At 36.2% G+C, this 17,670-nt stretch overlaps 6 protein-coding genes across 9 annotated transcripts; 4 read left to right on the top strand and 2 right to left on the bottom strand.

Annotated features, from left to right (window-relative positions):
- Window positions 1-76: 76 nt before the first annotated feature.
- Window positions 77-2,698, top strand: AT1G11940 (Core-2/I-branching beta-1,6-N-acetylglucosaminyltransferase family protein). Of its 2 annotated transcripts, NM_101066.5 has the most exons (10): window positions 77-573; window positions 656-772; window positions 848-948; window positions 1,073-1,144; window positions 1,275-1,356; window positions 1,504-1,584; window positions 1,685-1,726; window positions 1,918-1,974; window positions 2,066-2,212; window positions 2,300-2,698. In NM_101066.5, the coding sequence occupies exons 1-10, from the start codon at window positions 286-288 to the stop codon at window positions 2,462-2,464; spliced, it is 1,152 nt and encodes a 383-aa protein (NP_172658.2). In that variant the 5' UTR covers window positions 77-285; the 3' UTR covers window positions 2,465-2,698. The 2 variants fall into 2 exon arrangements, with proteins under 2 accessions (NP_172658.2, NP_001320839.1); NM_001332011.1 differs by having other exon boundaries at window positions 1,685-1,974.
- Window positions 2,699-3,575: 877 nt separating this feature from the next.
- Window positions 3,576-5,637, bottom strand: AT1G11930 (Putative pyridoxal phosphate-dependent enzyme, YBL036C type). 2 transcript variants are annotated; one of them, NM_179318.3, is made up of 7 exons: window positions 5,189-5,637; window positions 5,024-5,090; window positions 4,862-4,908; window positions 4,517-4,604; window positions 4,281-4,414; window positions 4,093-4,191; window positions 3,576-4,005 (listed from the first exon to the last, which is right to left on the bottom strand). In NM_179318.3, the coding sequence occupies exons 1-7, from the start codon at window positions 5,447-5,449 to the stop codon at window positions 3,934-3,936; spliced, it is 768 nt and encodes a 255-aa protein (NP_849649.1). In that variant the 5' UTR covers window positions 5,450-5,637; the 3' UTR covers window positions 3,576-3,933. The 2 variants fall into 2 exon arrangements, with proteins under 2 accessions (NP_849649.1, NP_563897.1); NM_101065.3 differs by having other exon boundaries at window positions 3,697-4,011; window positions 5,189-5,540.
- A 1,861-nt stretch (window positions 5,638-7,498) lies between these two features.
- Window positions 7,499-8,302, top strand: AT1G11925 (Stigma-specific Stig1 family protein). The gene has a single exon (NM_148459.3). It carries the CDS (start codon window positions 7,615-7,617, stop codon window positions 8,035-8,037), a length of 423 nt encoding a protein of 140 aa, NP_683300.2. The 5' UTR covers window positions 7,499-7,614; the 3' UTR covers window positions 8,038-8,302.
- Window positions 8,303-9,118: 816 nt separating this feature from the next.
- AT1G11920 (Pectin lyase-like superfamily protein) lies at window positions 9,119-10,699 on the top strand. The gene is made up of 4 exons (NM_101064.2): window positions 9,119-9,824; window positions 9,906-10,009; window positions 10,099-10,237; window positions 10,344-10,699. Exons 1-4 carry the CDS (start codon window positions 9,135-9,137, stop codon window positions 10,563-10,565), a joined length of 1,155 nt encoding a protein of 384 aa, NP_172656.1. The 5' UTR covers window positions 9,119-9,134; the 3' UTR covers window positions 10,566-10,699.
- Window positions 10,700-10,939: 240 nt separating this feature from the next.
- Window positions 10,940-12,482, bottom strand: AT1G11915 (wall-associated receptor kinase galacturonan-binding protein). The gene is made up of 3 exons (NM_101063.3): window positions 11,586-12,482; window positions 11,399-11,440; window positions 10,940-11,278 (listed from the first exon to the last, which is right to left on the bottom strand). The coding sequence occupies exons 1-3, from the start codon at window positions 12,400-12,402 to the stop codon at window positions 11,148-11,150; spliced, it is 990 nt and encodes a 329-aa protein (NP_563896.1). The 5' UTR covers window positions 12,403-12,482; the 3' UTR covers window positions 10,940-11,147.
- Window positions 12,483-13,188: 706 nt separating this feature from the next.
- Window positions 13,189-17,520, top strand: APA1 (aspartic proteinase A1). 2 transcript variants are annotated; one of them, NM_101062.4, is made up of 14 exons: window positions 13,189-13,357; window positions 14,353-14,705; window positions 14,790-14,850; window positions 15,036-15,130; window positions 15,215-15,327; window positions 15,411-15,579; window positions 15,666-15,705; window positions 15,838-15,902; window positions 15,994-16,107; window positions 16,208-16,272; window positions 16,390-16,546; window positions 16,644-16,763; window positions 16,854-16,942; window positions 17,029-17,506. In NM_101062.4, the coding sequence occupies exons 2-14, from the start codon at window positions 14,358-14,360 to the stop codon at window positions 17,111-17,113; spliced, it is 1,521 nt and encodes a 506-aa protein (NP_172655.1). In that variant the 5' UTR covers window positions 13,189-13,357; window positions 14,353-14,357; the 3' UTR covers window positions 17,114-17,506. The 2 variants fall into 2 exon arrangements, with proteins under 2 accessions (NP_172655.1, NP_001322792.1); NM_001332010.1 differs by lacking the exon at window positions 13,189-13,357 and adding an exon at window positions 13,467-14,263 and having other exon boundaries at window positions 17,029-17,520.
- Window positions 17,521-17,670: the final 150 nt, after the last annotated feature.

Here is a 17,670-nt window from a genome sequence, read left to right as displayed (position 1 = left end):
TCGGACAACAATTTAATGATGTTCTAATTTAACGTGGGTCCCAACTAACTTAAAACGTGTACGTGGCTTACGACGTCGTTTACAAGTTTATACGTCGAACTATCAACATCATTCTACCTTTCTTTCTCTCTTTCTCTCAAAATCCAAAATGTTGTAATTTGCAATTCTTCAGTTTCCGTTTCTCTCCTGAGAAATTTATTGACTTCAAAAACCCTAAAAAGACTTGTGATTGTTCGTTTCTCTAACTCGAATGTTGATCGTACGACGGTGAGTGATCGTAGTACAATGACGAAGAAATCACAGCCGCAGATTCCGCCTCCATTGTCCCGTCGCGGCGGCGTCGTGTGGCTGGGATGGAAACTCGTAATCGCTTTCTCCGTCGCGCTTTGCCTTCTTGCTCTTCTTCGAATCCAACTACAGTACAATTCCTTCACGACATTGTCGTTTCCACTCTCCGTCGCGAGATCTCAGACACCGCTTCACAAATACTCCGGTGATCGTCCCAAGCTCGCTTTCCTTTTCTTAGCTCGCCGTGATCTCCCACTTGATTTTATGTGGGATAGATTCTTCAAGGTCAAAAAAGATTCTTAGTCCTATTAATACTTGTCCGTTATTCTAAATTTCGAAAAAATTGCTGATTCTGGTGATTTTGCAGGGAGTGGATCATGCGAATTTCTCAATTTATATACATTCAGTACCTGGTTTCGTGTTCAATGAAGAAACTACACGATCACAGTATTTCTATAATCGCCAATTGAACAATAGCATTAAGGTGAGTGTTCATGAGAATTTCTCCATTTGATGTTTTTTTATAGTGAAACTTAGGGTGGTGTTGTTATGGTTATAGGTAGTATGGGGAGAATCAAGCATGATTGAAGCAGAAAGATTGTTGCTTGCATCTGCTTTAGAGGATCACTCCAATCAAAGATTTGTTCTTCTCTCTGACAGGTTTGCTTCTTTCAGCATTACTCTTTCAGATCATCTTATGCCTGACCACTTATTGCATCTGACTTTGAGCACATTTGTGGTTTGTACGGACTTATTTCATTTTCATCTACTTTCTGTTTTGCAGATGTGCTCCATTATATGACTTTGGCTATATATACAAATATCTTATCTCTTCACCGAGGAGTTTTGTGGATAGGTAGATTGAAAGTCTGAATTTATGAGGTTTCTTAGTACTTCATACTTGATATATATGGCCTGATAACTGGTGTATTATAAGAGGAGTTGTCTAGATGTTGATAACTATGTTTGTTGCTCTCTATTGGCAGTTTTCTTCATACTAAAGAGACACGGTACAGTGTGAAAATGTCTCCTGTCATACCTGAAGAGAAATGGCGAAAAGGATCCCAGGTATCTTCATTTTCTTGCTTAGGAAATGAACATTGCTACCAAGATTTTTGAAGCCTGAGTTTCTTGTGAAAATTTAAGCATTAGGAGGATAGGGACCTTTTAAAGTTCATGAAGTTTTTAATCTCATCTTAGTTTTATCTATTGCAGTGGATAGCTTTGATCAGAAGTCATGCAGAGGTCATTGTAAATGATGGTATCGTATTCCCAGTTTTTAAGGAATTCTGCAAGGTAAAGATTAAGCTTTATGATCATGACTTTAATTTCAATCTTGATTCTTTGTTGCTGAAGAAACAATAACTTACTTCTTGATTTCTCTTTCGATTTGCAGAGATGTCCACCTTTAGGTACCAATGAGGCATGGTTGTTTCTTGTAAGTGCTATTTCAAAGTTGGTATTTTTCATTTAATACCAGCCTGAATGTTTATGTTGATTCTTTGTGTTGGTTTCAAAACAATCTCAACAGTGTCTTTTCTGTAGTCTATGAATACTTCTCTCCATTGATTAACCTCTTTCTTTATTAAACAAATGGGGAAACTTTTATTACGTTTGATGTGAACTCAGAAACAGAAGCGACGCAACTGCATCCCCGATGAACACTATGTGCAAACATTGCTTACGGTGACCATCATATCTGATACACATCTCTCTCATTTTTGTTTCCATCTAAAAAGTTCCATATTGTTAATGTATTACAAACTGACCATTTCAGATGCAAGGACTAGAGAGTGAAATGGAACGAAGAACAGTGACATACACTGTATGGAACGTTTCAGGTACAAAATATGAAGCCAAATCTTGGCATCCCGTCACTTTCACATTGGAAAACTCCGGCCCTGAGGAAATAAAAGAAATAAAGGTACAATCTTTTTGTTCAGAGGATTAATATCACAACCGAATGAATCCCTAAGTAATCTCTCTAGTTCTTTTGCTTTTCTCGGGACAGAAAATAGACCATGTCTATTACGAGTCTGAATCTCGAACGGAATGGTGTAAGGCGGATTCGAAACCCGTCCCATGCTTTCTCTTTGCAAGGAAGTTCACGAATGAAGCTGCTATGCGCATTGTGAGTGAAGGACTAATAGGATCATCAGCAAACAAAACCTTATAACTTTGCAACAGTGTAAGCAAGTAGGTCAAGCAACAGAGCGTATACATAGAGTAGGAATAGCATTGATACATTACAAACATCCCTCATGAGGTTTAATGGTTTATGATTATATATGACGCTTAGTAAAAACTAATAATCATTCTTCATGGATAATCTTGTGTTTGGGTGTTAAAATTTCTATGTGTATATGTCTGAAGAAACTGGCTTCGATTAATAGAATATGTTAATAGCAAATTCTACTCTGGATTGATGTCTTTTACTCATTCTCCTGGAAATTGTTAAAAAAAAACTAAAATTTTCAAGGACTCGAACACACAATAATGAAGTACATAAACACTTAACCAAAACAAACTTTTTAAACAAGTGACCTTACATTTTTCTTTATAGTTGGTAGCGTAAAGCACATGTTTTGGTTGCTTTATGGGCGGACTGGGCCTAGTTCGTCGGAATTCTAAGCTTCTTTTGCAAATCTGATGATTCCATAGAAATGAGTCAAACGACGAGCCGTTGGACGGTAGTTGAGCTCAATTGGGCCACATTTTTTGAAAAAATTTGTTCACTAAAATTAGCTTAAAAAAAACATTTTTTTAATTGGGCTACAACAATGCAATTATTCCAAATCCATAGTATTGGCATTGTCATTTTTATAAAAATCTCTCTGAATCTTTTAAGTTCAAAAATCTTAACCATTAAAAAAATTCCCAACCGACTCGAGCTAAGCCTAGCAATCATAAAAAAAGGAAAACTTCCATTAACGAAAACTTCTCATCAGAAACTCAACTCCTCCTCCTCCTCCTGCAATCTTCTTGTTTTCTCTTTAGGCTTTTATTTTCATTTGGGCTTAAAACCCATTATCCTCTCACACTAAATATTTTTAGAAAACAAAAATGCTCATACTTATTTAAAAGGAATTTTGTATATAAATGAGTGATTGTGATTAATTTTGAGATGTATGGTAATTTTTTTTTATAATATATATGGTAACTTAATGGTAACCATATAGTTAAATGCAGAGTCCAATAAAAATGATCACCTTGGGTCTGAAAAATTGAAATGATGAGAAGCTCAGTTTGAAGTTTGAACTTTGAAGCATCTGTACTATGTAGTGGATTTTGCTTTCAGTGTTTCATAACACAAAAGAAGTATTAAAATCTTAGTTAGCAGAGCTCTCAAACCAAAAGAATAGTAACAAGTGGTTGTGACACCCTTTTAACTACTTCTCACTAGTAACGTAGCAAAGACAAGATTCTTTATTCTTCTTTCATGTGTTTATATCCATGAAATTAGAAAAATAGTAATAATGTACCTTGGTTACAACTTACAAGCAACATCACCAAATACAATGCAAAACAAAAGAAGAGAGAAGATCTACATGATTTCAACATTAAAACCTAAGCTCTTATTCTTCCCTGAAACTGGTTTTGATGTTCAAACTTAGAATCAATCTCATCACTCAGTAGTTTACATCATTACTTCTTAGGATACTCTCTCGCCCCGAAAATAGTAGATCCTATTCTCACATTTGTGCTTCCCAGTTCAATCTGCAACTCACCAAACCGTAAAGAAAACTCTTTAACATTTTGAACAGAAAGAATTTTTCACTCGAATCAACAATCACAACAACTTACTGCTAGTTCAAAGTCACCAGACATCCCCATAGATAGCTCACATTGCTCCTCCGGTATTCCAAGCTCCTTACACACTTCACTTCTGCATTTCGCAAGCAACTACACTTACAATAAGAAACGAAAGTGAGCTCTTTTAAGCATCTCACGATATTACCAAACATTATAGGTTCAAACCAGATTATATAAACCTTGAAATTCTCTGGGGTTGAAGTGTAATCAGCCATCCCTATTGTCATCAAACCAGAAAACTCAAGATTCGAGCAAGCTTCCTTCACGTGTTTCGCCAGTCCTACGCATCCCGAGGGTTCCACGCCGAATTTAGCTGAAAGTTTTGGTGAATACGATCATGTAAGATAGCTTTAAGAAAAGTGAAAGTGGGAAAACATTTGAGATAAATGTTGAAGAAGAAATTCCAGATTCTTACAGTCTTCACCACTGGTATTCACTTGGACAAATACCTTCAAGGGCTTTCTTCCGATATTACCAACCACACGATCAAGCATATTTGCAATCTATAAAGCATATGCAAATAAACAAAACCGGTGGACTGTCACACGTATATTCCTCAAGTGGTTTGATCACTTATCAAACTCTCAATCCATCTTTAATATCACTACCCACAAAAGTTCAACAATAGAGTCCACTATCTGGATAATTGTAGTATTCTTACCCAAAGATCATGATGTTTTCGTTATCTAACACCTCGAAAGAGCTCTAGAACATTTAACAAACCAATTTCTCTTTAAATATACAAAAGAGAAACTTTTACCTTTTCATCATCAACACTTTCCACGGTCACAAGGTTAGGAACACCAGCTGATCAAACCAAAGAATTAAGAATAGAACTCAAGTGTGGAGTTTTACACCCAATTTAGTAACTCAATACAAAAAAACTAAAGATGAGGACTTTGAAATAGCAAAGTCAATTTACATAGCAAAGGCTTCACTTTGTTGCTCTGCAAATTCCCAATGAAATGCCACTCTATATCTTCTGGAAGCTGCAAATTTCAATGTATCAATATAAATTCAGAACTTTTCTAATCCAAAAGATTCAATTTTTAAAGGATTCGTAGAAATCATAGCAAGCAGAGAGAACCTGAGGTGCCTTCTCAATGATCTCTTGCACATAATTCTCTCCAAAAGACCTCTGACCAGCGTCGTATACTTGGCGAATCAGAGAAACTGGTTTCGTCTTACTCACCGCTACGACCCGTATCTGATCCGACCCACGACCCGCTTTCTCCGCCGCCTGGTTTACCCGCTGAAACACCGATCTCAGAGCCGCCACACCATCAATCGCCGCCGCCGACATAGTAGAATCCGCCACGTGTTCTTTGTCTGGCTCCTCTTCGTTCATCGAACAATCACTGATCTTCTGGTCACAGCTTTGTGGGAGAGAAAGAGGGAGGACAGAGAGACGGATAATACGCTGCGTTTCGATGTTTTAATTTTCAATGAAAAAAAAAACATTCGCCACGTTTCGAAACAGAGGAACAATGTTGATTTTTCCCCAAAAAAAAAAGGAACAATGTTGATACCCGTGAGAAGTTAAACGAATGTACTGTTGCAGATGTATTGCTAAATTATGGATGTAGATTAATTATATACGTAGTTGTAAATACTAAATAGTTTTGAAAATAAATACCAGTGGGAAATATTTTTTTCATAAAACAAAAACTATATCCTAAAAAAAAACTAGAACCTAATAACCCCAAGCATCATGTGTAAATTTGTGTTTTTGTATATAAGCAAATGGCAATTTTGATTTTTTTTTCTTGACAAATGGGCAAAGTCTATAAACCATCAAAATAAGTTCTTTATTCGTAATTGATTCCACAAACCTTTGATATTCATTTTGTCTTCATAAGTTAAATTTGTGTTTTTGTACATTTATTGTCACACATCCTATTTACCACTAGTTTCAACCATGGGGACTTTCATATATTTCTAAATTCTAAGTCTGGATTTTAATGAGTGCATGGTTGAAGTTGTTCTCTAAATCTTTCATGCTTTTTAAATCCAACGTACATTTAACGATCCATATGTCTCTCCACTTAGAAACTTCGACACTTTATCATCCCTCAACAATCATAAGAATTTCATTAAGGAGTTTAACCAGTGTGCCTATAGCGTCACAGTCCGAACTTTAAATTGCAGCAATGTCCTTCAAGTTGAAGGGACTTTTTGTACTTGTTTAAAATACGCAAATATATTAGGGTCCCAAATTTATTATTCATTGAATTTATCCCACCAAGTTAAGTGTCAACGCCTTACTTGAGTGCTCTCAGAACTGAATTTAGTCAAGTTTGAACAAATATGTATATACCGTGTATTACGGAAAGTCTTGTATTGTACATTTGTACTCGTACCTTTTTCTCTCCTATATATTTTTCTTAGTTCTAAATGTATTATTTGCTTCATGGATATGATTGATACTACAAAAAAACTAGTTGAATAATAAATATGAACGCTTCAAAAAATGTCAATGTCTAACCTTTTGACAAAAAAAAAGAATGCAAGTTTCGTAAACATGGCACATAAAGGCTAAAGTGTGTACAACAAAAAGACTTGGTTTGGTTCGGATAGTGGAGTTCCATTCCATATGGATACACTATTGAACAATATCTCCCTAAATCAGTAAATCTCTATATAGTATATACTTCGTAAAAACATTATAATTTAGTTGATTGTTTGTAATCAACCTAACAATATTACGCAAAAACATTATATTTTTAAAGATATATTATCATAAATCGTATTACGTTACGTTTATAATTAAATCCTTAAAAACAATTAGTAGATAAATCATTTGAGCTTTCTGAGTTAACTGATCGTGTTGTCAGGATCAGGAAGAGAAAAAAAATCACTAACGGATGCGATCAAGACGTTACTATACTAGTTGCACTTTTAGCTAAAAGATTATTTATTTTTACTTTGTCTCTAGATATTATTAAACTTGGATATCTCATGGTGTTATTCTTTGCAAAATATCTAGATATTTCCCCTTTTACTTATTTAAAGTAATTAATTTCCTTATTTTGTCTCTGGATATTTTGGAGAAATTTTTATCTCCAAATATCGATGATATATACCAAATCACAAAAACATCTATATATCTAGAGCTATATAGCTAAAAACAATTTATTGCCAAATGATCAAATGAATTTCATGTGTCCCACTTTTGTTCTGCCTAAATTTAGAAATTTATTGTTTTTTTTTCTACGCGAGCCTAACTCGTTTTACTCTTCTGAAATCTAAACTCTTCGAATTTAATTGACCACTCCACTAAAAGAGTCTTAAAAAGTCAAATATTTTTCTTATTACGACCTAATTTTGAAAGAACTTCTTCGTTGACCTATGCATCATTCTCTCGTCTATAAATACCATTCACGTCGTTCGTTACTCTTCATCTAAAAACATTCATACACATACAAACACACGAAAATACATCCCAATTCTAAAAAAATTGTTTTTTCAATTTTTCTCCTTTGATTTCTTAAAAGAAGATCCACAACAACAAGAATGAATACATTCAAGATATCATATTTCATTATGGTGCTCATAATGGTCTTAGCCATTGCTATAACATTTAGCGAGCCGCTAACGGTTGAAGCAAAACATCAACACAAATATGGTTGGGGGATAGCCGCTTCTGCAAGGAACAAAGGTAGGAAACATTTAGGTGCAACATTGACATGTGACAAAAGCTCCAAGGTATGTCGTCTCAAAGGCAGTCCAGGTCGTAATTGTTGTCGTAAGAAGTGTGTCGATTTGAGGACCAACAAATTGAACTGCGGAAGATGTGGAAAAAGCTGCCAATACTCGGAGGTTTGCTGCAACGGATATTGTGTAAACCCAATGTTTGATAGGAGACATTGTGGAGGTTGCTTTAAGAAGTGCAAGAAAGGGAGATCGTGCGCCTATGGGATGTGCAGCTATGCTTAAAGAAAAAATATGGGATAAAGGTCACTAAGGAAAAATAATTTTAATTTATTGGTTGAAATTGGATTACATTCCCTTTATATTACATACACTTCGGAATTAAAAGATAATATAGCTAGCTTACATAACGGTCTAGTACTTGTTCTTAAAGATATATAGGTCTTGTAAAAGTTTGTCATCACTATTACATTGTTAAATTTATTTATATGCACATGTCACATGTAACAATCCAATGTATTATTATTGAATAAAGTTTGAATTGATTAGTTACATTTTATTTTTTAATAATTTATAAAATAAGCAATACAAAGCTAAGTTCTATAGTCCTAAAACAATTCTATTTACGATGGATTTTCAAGTTTTATTAAGGGATTAATCATAATTTTTCCCTTAAATATCCAACATTATCCTAATCCCATTTACTCTTTGATATAAAAGTGAAGATGATCTAGGAGATGTACGGATTTGAGTCATTTGACAGAAGTTGACTTTAGTGCCTAGAAGAAAGGGATGATAATGACATTTGTTAATTGCCGTCTATATAGTTTTCTTATATATCATCACTCGTTTTCAGTCGTTTTCAAATAAAAAGCGCATTATGTTAAACAAGTTGAAGTATTTACCGATAAATTAAATCTGATAATTGGCACCATGTTGTATGCGTCGGCCGATACCATGCATGTCAAAATGCAGTGTCTTTGTGTACCGAACTCACGAATCATAGACTTAGACTAGTCACTATGTTTATATATACAAAAGGACTAAATTATATATACTCCAAACTTGTGAGATTATTAAACAAGTACAAACTAAAATCCAAAGTCAAAACCATTAATCCATCGTCATCTCAAGCTCGTGCACCCACGTCTATCTATAAATAAGCGAAGAGCGTTGATCAAAGAAGTATTTCGATAATATAAGTTTCATTTCATTAGTCAGCGCCATCCGTGTGTCCCACCTTCTCATCTTTCACACATAGACACAAAATCATATATACTTAATAATAGATACTGATATGTATATTCTCTAGCTTATATCTATTGTCGTGTATATATATTTGCACACACATAGTTCAATTCAAGCCTTACATCTTCTAGCAAATGGCTTCTCTTTTCTTAACAATTATTTCACTTCTCTTTGCAGCTTTCTCTTCTTCTGTTGTAGAGGCTGCTTACAGTAATGGTTATACCATTCCCAAACTATTACCAAACCCTATCGATTCTTGCTGGCGAAGAAACCCTTATTGGGCGTCTAACCGTCGTGCACTAGCCGATTGCGCGGTAGGGTTTGGAAAATCTGCGGTTGGGGGGAAATACGGGTCGATCTACGTGGTTACAAACCCATCAGACGACCCTGAAAACCCTAGACCCGGAACACTGAGATACGCAGTGATCCAATCTAAACCATTATGGATCACATTTGCACGTGACATGGTCATAGTGTTGCGTAACGAGCTCATCATGAACAGCTACAAGACGATTGATGGAAGAGGGGCTAAAGTGGAAATTGCCTATGGACCATGCATAACGATCCAACATGTGAGCCATGTCATTATACATGGGATAAGTATCCATGATTGTAAACCGGGTAAGTCGGGGCGGGTACGGAGCAGCCCGACCCATGTTGGTAGCCGGAAAGGATCGGACGGTGATGCAATAGCCATTTTTGATTCGTCACATATTTGGATTGATCATTGTTTCTTTTCTCGGTGTCAAGATGGTTTGATCGATGTACTTCATGCTTCTACGGCTGTCACTATTTCTAATAACTACTTCACGCAGCATGATAAAGTAAGTTTATATTTTACATAGATGTAACTTCTACAATAGTATTTTGAATACTTGATGATAATTTGGTATGTTTTTATGAAGGTGATGTTACTCGGACATAATGACAATAATGTGGAAGATAAGATCATGAGAGTTACAATTGCGTTCAACCATTTCGGACCGGGTCTTATTGAGAGAATGCCTAGGTGAGTGTACATGCATACATATTGATATCTAGATTACTTGAACTAGATTAGAAAATGCTGACATGGATATGTGACTGATGACGTGGCAGAGTGCGAAGAGGATATGCGCATGTAGCAAACAATAGGTACGAGAAATGGCAAATGTATGCGATCGGAGGAAGTGCTGATCCAACCATTTTTAGTGAAGGCAACTACTTCGTTGCTTCTGATGACCCTAGCAAAAAACAGGTCTCTTCATTTAAAATAGTTAATATTTTAATAACTATCATTACAATACCACACATCAATAATGCAATGAAATCTTACATGCATATATATGATTCTATATATTTAGGTGACAAAAAGAATAGATAGTGGATATGATTGGAAGAGATGGAAATGGAGAACGTCCAAAGACGTTTTTAAGAACGGAGCTTACTTCGTGCCTTCTGGCTACGGAACCGTCACGCCGTTGTACGGAAGAGCAGAGCGGTTTCCGGTGTCTCACGGCTCTCTCGTCCCTTTGCTTACTTCATCCGCCGGTCCTCTCCATTGCTATTCCGGCAGAATTTGCTAACTAATTAATTATTATTCACGTATATATACATATGTGATTATATATAATGTTTCATAAAATGTAACGTTTTGATAATTTTGTTTCTTTCCTTGGAAACGACGAGGCGGAATTCCTGTTCCTGAGGTGTGTTTTGTGAATTATTCAGTACCCGGGACGGAATTCAAGTTATCTTGGAGGATTTATATACTTTTTGTTTTACTTTCAAGATTTGTTTTGTATAAAGATTTGAAGTTGACCAATGTGAAGAGTATAGTATTTTGGAGAAGTTTTTGTCTTGGCTTATACGAACAATTATGTGATTCTTAATATGGATGACGGTACAGCTACCATTATGCTTGCAAAATTTTTCTTGCTTGGTGCCTACCAAAAGATTACTATCCGACCAAAACGAAAAATTTACTATTGTATAAGAAAACACAAAAAATTATACGAAAATCTTTATCTAGAACTTGTAGTATACACAAAATCAAAGATAAAAGGTAAAGAACAAAAAAGGCAAAAGAGAGCGAAAAAAGAAGAAAAGAAGAGTGTGAGTGTGACCATGCTTTTAATCTTTTTAAAATTATGATTTCATTGGAGCTTTTAGAAAATTCTGTTCTCATTGCTTTGAACTCCACAAGTGACCGGAGCATTGGCTCTCACTTTCCTCAAGTACCAATATACTCCACCGGCAACGCCAATCGCTCCTGCCGCTGAAACTGCCGTCACTGTTCCTGTTAGCGACAAATTTTCCGGTTCAAATCAGGTCACAACTTACAAGTATATATAAAGTCATATAGTAATAAGATGACCACAAACTTCATGTTGTAGTTATAGTAAACTTGCTTATTTACCTGCGATAGCTCCTACGCGTTTATGGTTTACGAGGCTTGGATCTGCAGAATGTATCAAAATGATTGAAAATACGTATTAGTACTATCTAATAGTCCCTACCAAAAAAAAAACTATCTAATAGTAGTTAAATAGTTCTCAATAGAAATTGTAGTTAGGACGAAAAGATATGAACATAGACATTTTGACCTTTGCAATAAGTAGTGACATTGCCTTGTTTACAAAGGCACAAAAAATCTCGTGTCCTCGTATTAAACCCACAAACTCCACCACCTTTAGTCGTTTCTTGGCAAAGAAGGCACTTCATTGTCACTGGAAATTCGTAATCAACCCTTATCCCGTACTCTGGAAACTGATCATACGGTGCATTCTCCACACCTGTACTCCTCCAATACACACTTGTATACGTCGCACAGTCCTGCAGCATGAGCCTAAGAGATTGAGTCGCTTTAGGGTAATACGAACAACAAGAAACCCTAGATCCCAAAGCAGAGCCACATTCAGGCAAATGTCTGCATAGATAGCTAGAACTATCGCAGGACGAGTCACATCTATCTGGAAACCTTTCGCAGAAGAGCGGTTTTGGTTCGACGATAACTTTATCGGTGTTGCAGTTGAAGAACAAGTAGTCGTTTTGAGGAGAGACAGTGAAGTGTGTACTTGAATCGATGCTAAAAGATCTAGTGGGTCGAAAATTGTCTCGATCTTGACAGTTCCACATGAATGGATCGGAGACAAGAAGGTGAGGATCAGAGTAGCTTATAGATTTAACAGGGTATTTACCAGATGGTGTTCTAAGTTCGAGCTTGGTATCGTTGTCGGAGCAAATGAGCATGTGTCTGTAATAAGGGCTACCACAACCGTCGTCGATGGAAAAAGGGTAATTTATCGGAATGTTGCCGCAAGAAGATCTGCAGAGATTTGATTGGGATGATGTTGTTGATGATTGAAGAAGGATGGTCATGAGAAGGGAGAAGAAGATAATGTAAGAGTGAAGTGGAGACATTGTTCAAAAATTAGGAGTTTAGATTTGATTATTGGGTAGTTTTTAGTTATGAGATTATAATTTGGTGGTGTGAAGTGTTGAGTAAGCTTGGAATGTCTTGTTAAAGAGTTTAAGAATCAATCTTGTCATGTGCTTGTTAATATTGCTTATTTTAGGTTTCGGTTTGTTTTTAAAATTTCACCTTTCTTTTTAGTATAAAGTATTCCAAGAGGACTCGTGGTTTTGTTTCAGATTATTTGAAATATTTACATACAATATGTCAACAAACGTACTATTCTTTTTTCTGATATTTTACAACAAAATTTGTTCTTTAACATGTTATCTAAAAACCATTTAACAAAAAAAATAAAATGTATGAGAACCTTATAAAATACAAAATAGTAATTTCAGTATATAATAGTTTTGAATTTTCTTTTATTTAGAATTTCGTTTAAAGGGTTGTGATTTGTGAAGTAATCTTTGGAAGATAATCTCAATGTAAACAACACATTGGGCTTCTCATAGGCCCAATATAAACAACACATTGATCATTATCCATGTAAGGTGAACTCTTTAATCGAAACCGTTCAATTTCAGTCATCTCAATCCAACGGTTAGTATTCCAAGGAGCACGTAATCCACTCTAAATTCGTAAACACGTGATTTCTCACTAAATATAAAACTTGATACGTTACGCCTTCCTATCCATCCGTCAACGATTAAATCCAATCGTTCAATATAGAGATCCAACGGCTAATAACGAAACATTAGCCCACACGAAATCTCCTTTTTTTTTTTGACGGGATTATACAGTGGGCCTCCACCTGTAATTGTCCATTTAGGAGACAGCGCGGTTAATTTAGCATTATCCCTCCTCACAGTCATCTCTTTCTTCGCAAATAAATGTAACCATCTCTCTTCTCGTTTTCTTCAACAAAAATCCTCATTTCTCTGAGAATCTGGTGCTTTAGCTTTGGTGAGCTCTCTTTCTTATGAAACTTATCGATTCTCTTCTCGTTGATTGTCTTATACTTTTAGTTCTCTGCTTAATTTATTGTCCTTAATACTCGTGGATTTGTTCATAAATCGTTTTCTGAGCAGTTAGGTAAGAGTTTTGTTACCGAATTTCATGTTCTTCGATTTTGAATCTGGATGATTGTATGATGTGATTAGTAGACTCGCTTAGATTTTGTGATCTGTGTATGGTTTGTGGCTAATTTTGGTTTCATCGGTGGTATGAATTTATTTGGGGTTTTAGGTTTGTTTGATTACGTAATCGGACTGTTTACTTGAAGATTTATCGATTATAGTTGTGATCGTTTTTAGTTGATTGAGAAGAAGAAAATAAATTTCATGCTCTTGTTATTGTCGCGATTGTGGCGATTTTCAGTGTCTTATGAATCAATTATGTTGCATGTGAGTCTTGGTGCAATTGAGATTGTTTCCTTTTTTTACTAGATTGCTTGTCTTATTGAACAAAACTTTCCATTTATGTTGAAAAGGTTTATAGGAACGGATGTTTAGGGTTTTGTTGTAATCTGGGTATTTGCTTTCTGATTTCGGCAAGCAAATGTCGATTTCAAGGTTTATATCACTTTCTCTAGCAAAAGAAGTCTTTAGTCATTTGCAAAGTCAAGAGAGTTTTTACTTTATTTATTGCTTCCACGCTATTGCTTCGTGGCTGATTGAGAGAGACCAATTAAACTAATAATTTGTAGTTTGTACAATATATTGCGTGTAACATTGTCCTTCGTTATCTGTTTGAGGAGGAGGACCGAGTTAGCCTATTTTTAGTCACTTTACAAATTTTCTTTTATGTTGCATCATTCAATATGAACTCTCTGATATAAATATATGTATACATACTGGTTGACTTTTATGGGTATGGTTCTCTGCTTTTTTTCTCTGTGATGGTCTCTTGATTCTAACTTTCTTTGTTTTATGTTTTTGGTTTTTGTTGTCAATGAATAGGTAAAATGAAGATATACTCTAGAACGGTTGCTGTTTCACTCATTGTGTCATTCCTCCTGTGTTTCTCTGCCTTTGCTGAGCGCAATGACGGGACCTTCAGAGTTGGACTGAAAAAACTCAAGTTGGATTCGAAAAATCGGCTTGCAGCACGCGTCGAATCCAAGCAAGAAAAGCCCCTGAGAGCTTACAGACTTGGAGATTCTGGAGATGCTGATGTTGTTGTGCTTAAGAATTATCTAGATGCTCAGTACTATGGTGAGATCGCCATTGGTACTCCACCTCAGAAGTTCACTGTGGTTTTTGACACTGGGAGCTCTAACCTCTGGGTGCCATCATCAAAATGCTATTTCTCAGTAAGCAACATTTGGACTATTGTTGTTAGCTGTGGTTGAGATACTTTTGAGTAGAAAACTAATTGTGTTCTATCTCTTTTGCAGCTTGCATGTCTCTTGCATCCCAAATACAAGTCGTCTCGTTCAAGCACATATGAGAAGAATGGTTTGTTCTCTCTCTTAACTTGAAATTTTTTGCAGTTGGATTTCCCAGTTGGTAGATACTTTACAGTTCACTCAATGTAGCCTCTAGAATTCATGTTAATGTGCAGAAAACCATTGTTAAAAGATGCAACATCACTACTGATAGCAGCTGCTAGGTTATAACTAACTTGCTCATCTTTGATGCAGGAAAAGCTGCCGCAATTCATTACGGCACTGGAGCAATTGCTGGTTTTTTTAGTAATGATGCTGTCACAGTTGGCGATTTAGTTGTCAAGGATCAGGTAAACTATATGTCCGACCCTAATCAGTACTCTTACAACATACACATCAATGACCTCCTTCTTAACATTTGTCTATCTCATCAGGAGTTTATCGAGGCAACCAAGGAGCCTGGTATAACATTTGTTGTAGCTAAATTTGATGGTATCCTTGGTCTTGGATTCCAAGAGATCTCTGTTGGAAAAGCTGCTCCTGTTTGGTATGCCTGCACATTCTTCTCTTGTTTGGACTGAGTTACTACATTCCTGTAGTGTTAATGCTAATATGTCTTGTTTTTTACAGGTACAACATGCTCAAGCAAGGCCTTATCAAGGAGCCGGTTTTTTCATTTTGGCTTAACCGTAATGCAGATGAAGAAGAAGGTGGTGAACTTGTATTTGGAGGTGTTGATCCAAATCATTTCAAGGGCAAACATACATATGTTCCTGTGACACAAAAGGGCTACTGGCAGGTTTGTGATACATCACTTCCTTGTCTGGTTTTCTCATAACGTTTTCCAGTGACGATCTAACTCAAGCTATATATATTTTGTTATAGTTTGACATGGGTGATGTTCTTATTGGCGGTGCACCCACTGGTATGTGTAACACTGATTGGCGTTGTTCTTTATAACACATATATATAGCTTTTCCTGACAAATTCAAAAAGGTTTTGCTATTTATGTTTGCTGGTGACAACTGGTTCTAAAGTTTGAGTTACTGTTATACAGGGTTCTGTGAAAGTGGCTGTTCTGCGATAGCAGATTCTGGTACATCTTTGCTTGCCGGTCCAACGGTAAGCAAGAATTAAAATTGCTTATAGCTTTATAGAATTATGGTTTTTTAACTAGTATATGTAGTAATATTTCAATTTTTTCCCTGTGTAGACTATAATCACCATGATAAACCATGCTATTGGAGCAGCTGGAGTTGTTAGCCAGCAGTGCAAGACTGTTGTGGATCAATACGGGCAGACCATTTTGGATTTACTTTTGTCTGAGGTTAGTGTGCTTAATATTGGACTAGCTAATAAAATCTGTGACAAGTCATATGCTGTGCAAATTATTTTGGCTTACCATTCATCCCCCTTGCGCCTTGCAGACCCAACCGAAGAAAATCTGCTCGCAGATTGGTCTGTGTACTTTTGATGGTACCCGTGGTGTCAGGTAAAGTTATAATCTGTAGTCATTGCCATTAAGCTAGGATCTTCATTTTGGAATGCTTGTTTGTTTTTCCGTGTGATCTGCTCATATTTAGTATGATTTTGTTTATAAATTATCTAGTATGGGCATTGAGTCGGTGGTGGACAAGGAAAACGCCAAATTGTCTAATGGTGTTGGAGATGCTGCGTGTTCTGCATGTGAGATGGCTGTTGTGTGGATCCAGAGCCAGTTGAGGCAAAACATGACTCAAGAGCGCATATTGAACTACGTCAACGAGGTAACCAATAAGTTGTCATTTCAAGACTTTTGTGAAACAGTAGTTATTGTTGTCCTGATTACTGATTATAAATCGCTACTGTGGGTTTTCTTAACAGCTATGTGAACGCCTCCCCAGCCCAATGGGAGAGTCTGCAGTTGACTGTGCACAACTGTCAACAATGCCCACTGTTTCACTTACCATTGGAGGCAAAGTATTTGATCTTGCTCCAGAAGAGGTATGATAGTGAACTATTTAAAGACAACATTCATATTATGTAGTGAATATGACCATCTACTAATCTGTTGTACTGGTATGATGTGAGCAGTATGTTCTGAAAGTTGGTGAGGGACCTGTGGCACAGTGCATCAGTGGTTTTATTGCTCTTGACGTTGCTCCACCTCGTGGACCTCTCTGGTAAACCATTGAATCTATTACTCTGTAGCACAATTTCTTCTTGCTTTCTTTTTCTAACCCTAAGAACGGTGGTAAAAATGTAACAGGATCTTGGGAGATGTGTTCATGGGCAAATACCACACCGTATTTGACTTTGGTAACGAACAGGTCGGGTTTGCAGAGGCAGCCTAAACACGATCGGGTTGGTGTCGCGTATGGTTTTAGTATGAACAATCTGCGTCTCAAGTGTTGTTTGTATGTTTTCTGGAGTTGAGGACTTTGAGTCGTAGTAGAAATGGTGGCGCAGTTCCTTTTAAGTTGTTTCCTAACGAAAAAAGGCCTTTGTAGTTTTGAAGGCATTGGCTTTGTAAATACCTTCTAAGTAAGTTCGATGGTGAAAAAACTGAAAACTTTAATAAAGCCTGCCTCTTTTGTTTATGCTTAGTAAGTTGTATCAAATGGTTCGGTAAAAACGGTGTAGCATAAAAAATTTGAAAATGGTCAAGCTCGCTTTATCTTCATTTTCTAACCACATAAATTCCTACGTCAAAAAGTCACGATGATAATAGTTATTTGTCATATATTGAAGAACGTTCCTGCTTGAAACATGCATTTTAAGTTGATAGACTGTTTGAGACCCAATTTTCTAAAACCTTAATAATTCGTCAAGAGCGAGGTAAATTCCCCAACACGAAGCTTGCAGCATCCTTCCTGAATTTCGGAACAAGTATCTATTTTGAACAAGTCTG

The sequence above is a fragment of the Arabidopsis thaliana genome (genome assembly GCF_000001735.4).
Source record: "Arabidopsis thaliana chromosome 1 sequence".
NCBI classification, from domain to species: domain Eukaryota; kingdom Viridiplantae; phylum Streptophyta; class Magnoliopsida; order Brassicales; family Brassicaceae; genus Arabidopsis; species Arabidopsis thaliana.
Note: the sequence above shows the minus strand (reverse complement) of the source record. Positions and strands in the feature narration are given on the sequence as shown.

What these genes read in the sequence shown, in the direction of transcription:
- AT1G11940 (NM_101066.5), top strand. Translation starts at nt 286, where the DNA reads ATGACGAAGAAATCACAGCCGCAGATTCCGCCTCCATTGTCCCGTCGC. An exon ending in TGTGGGATAGATTCTTCAAG is followed by an intron (nt 574 to 655) that starts GTCAAAAAAGAT and finishes GTGATTTTGCAG; the next exon opens with GGAGTGGATCATGCGAATTT. An exon ending in AGGAAATAAAAGAAATAAAG is followed by an intron (nt 2,213 to 2,299) that starts GTACAATCTTTT and finishes TTCTCGGGACAG; the next exon opens with AAAATAGACCATGTCTATTA.
- AT1G11930 (NM_101065.3), bottom strand. Translation starts at nt 5,449, where the DNA reads ATGAACGAAGAGGAGCCAGACAAAGAACACGTGGCGGATTCTACTATG. An exon ending in TCATTGAGAAGGCACCTCAG is followed by an intron (nt 5,091 to 5,188) that starts GTTCTCTCTGCT and finishes TGAAATTTGCAG; the next exon opens with CTTCCAGAAGATATAGAGTG. An exon ending in AAAGTGTTGATGATGAAAAG is followed by an intron (nt 4,605 to 4,861) that starts GTAAAAGTTTCT and finishes TATGCTTTATAG; the next exon opens with ATTGCAAATATGCTTGATCG.
- APA1 (NM_001332010.1), top strand. Translation starts at nt 14,236, where the DNA reads ATGTATACATACTGGTTGACTTTTATGG. An exon ending in TATTGGCGGTGCACCCACTG is followed by an intron (nt 15,706 to 15,837) that starts GTATGTGTAACA and finishes ACTGTTATACAG; the next exon opens with GGTTCTGTGAAAGTGGCTGT. An exon ending in GATGGTACCCGTGGTGTCAG is followed by an intron (nt 16,273 to 16,389) that starts GTAAAGTTATAA and finishes TAAATTATCTAG; the next exon opens with TATGGGCATTGAGTCGGTGG.
- AT1G11920 (NM_101064.2), top strand. Translation starts at nt 9,135, where the DNA reads ATGGCTTCTCTTTTCTTAACAATTATTTCACTTCTCTTTGCAGCTTTC. An exon ending in ACTTCACGCAGCATGATAAA is followed by an intron (nt 9,825 to 9,905) that starts GTAAGTTTATAT and finishes GTTTTTATGAAG; the next exon opens with GTGATGTTACTCGGACATAA. An exon ending in ATGACCCTAGCAAAAAACAG is followed by an intron (nt 10,238 to 10,343) that starts GTCTCTTCATTT and finishes CTATATATTTAG; the next exon opens with GTGACAAAAAGAATAGATAG.
- AT1G11925 (NM_148459.3), top strand. Translation starts at nt 7,615, where the DNA reads ATGAATACATTCAAGATATCATATTTCATTATGGTGCTCATAATGGTC.
- AT1G11915 (NM_101063.3), bottom strand. Translation starts at nt 12,402, where the DNA reads ATGTCTCCACTTCACTCTTACATTATCTTCTTCTCCCTTCTCATGACC. An exon ending in TGTCACTACTTATTGCAAAG is followed by an intron (nt 11,441 to 11,585) that starts GTCAAAATGTCT and finishes TACATTCTGCAG; the next exon opens with ATCCAAGCCTCGTAAACCAT. An exon ending in ACGCGTAGGAGCTATCGCAG is followed by an intron (nt 11,279 to 11,398) that starts GTAAATAAGCAA and finishes TGTCGCTAACAG; the next exon opens with GAACAGTGACGGCAGTTTCA.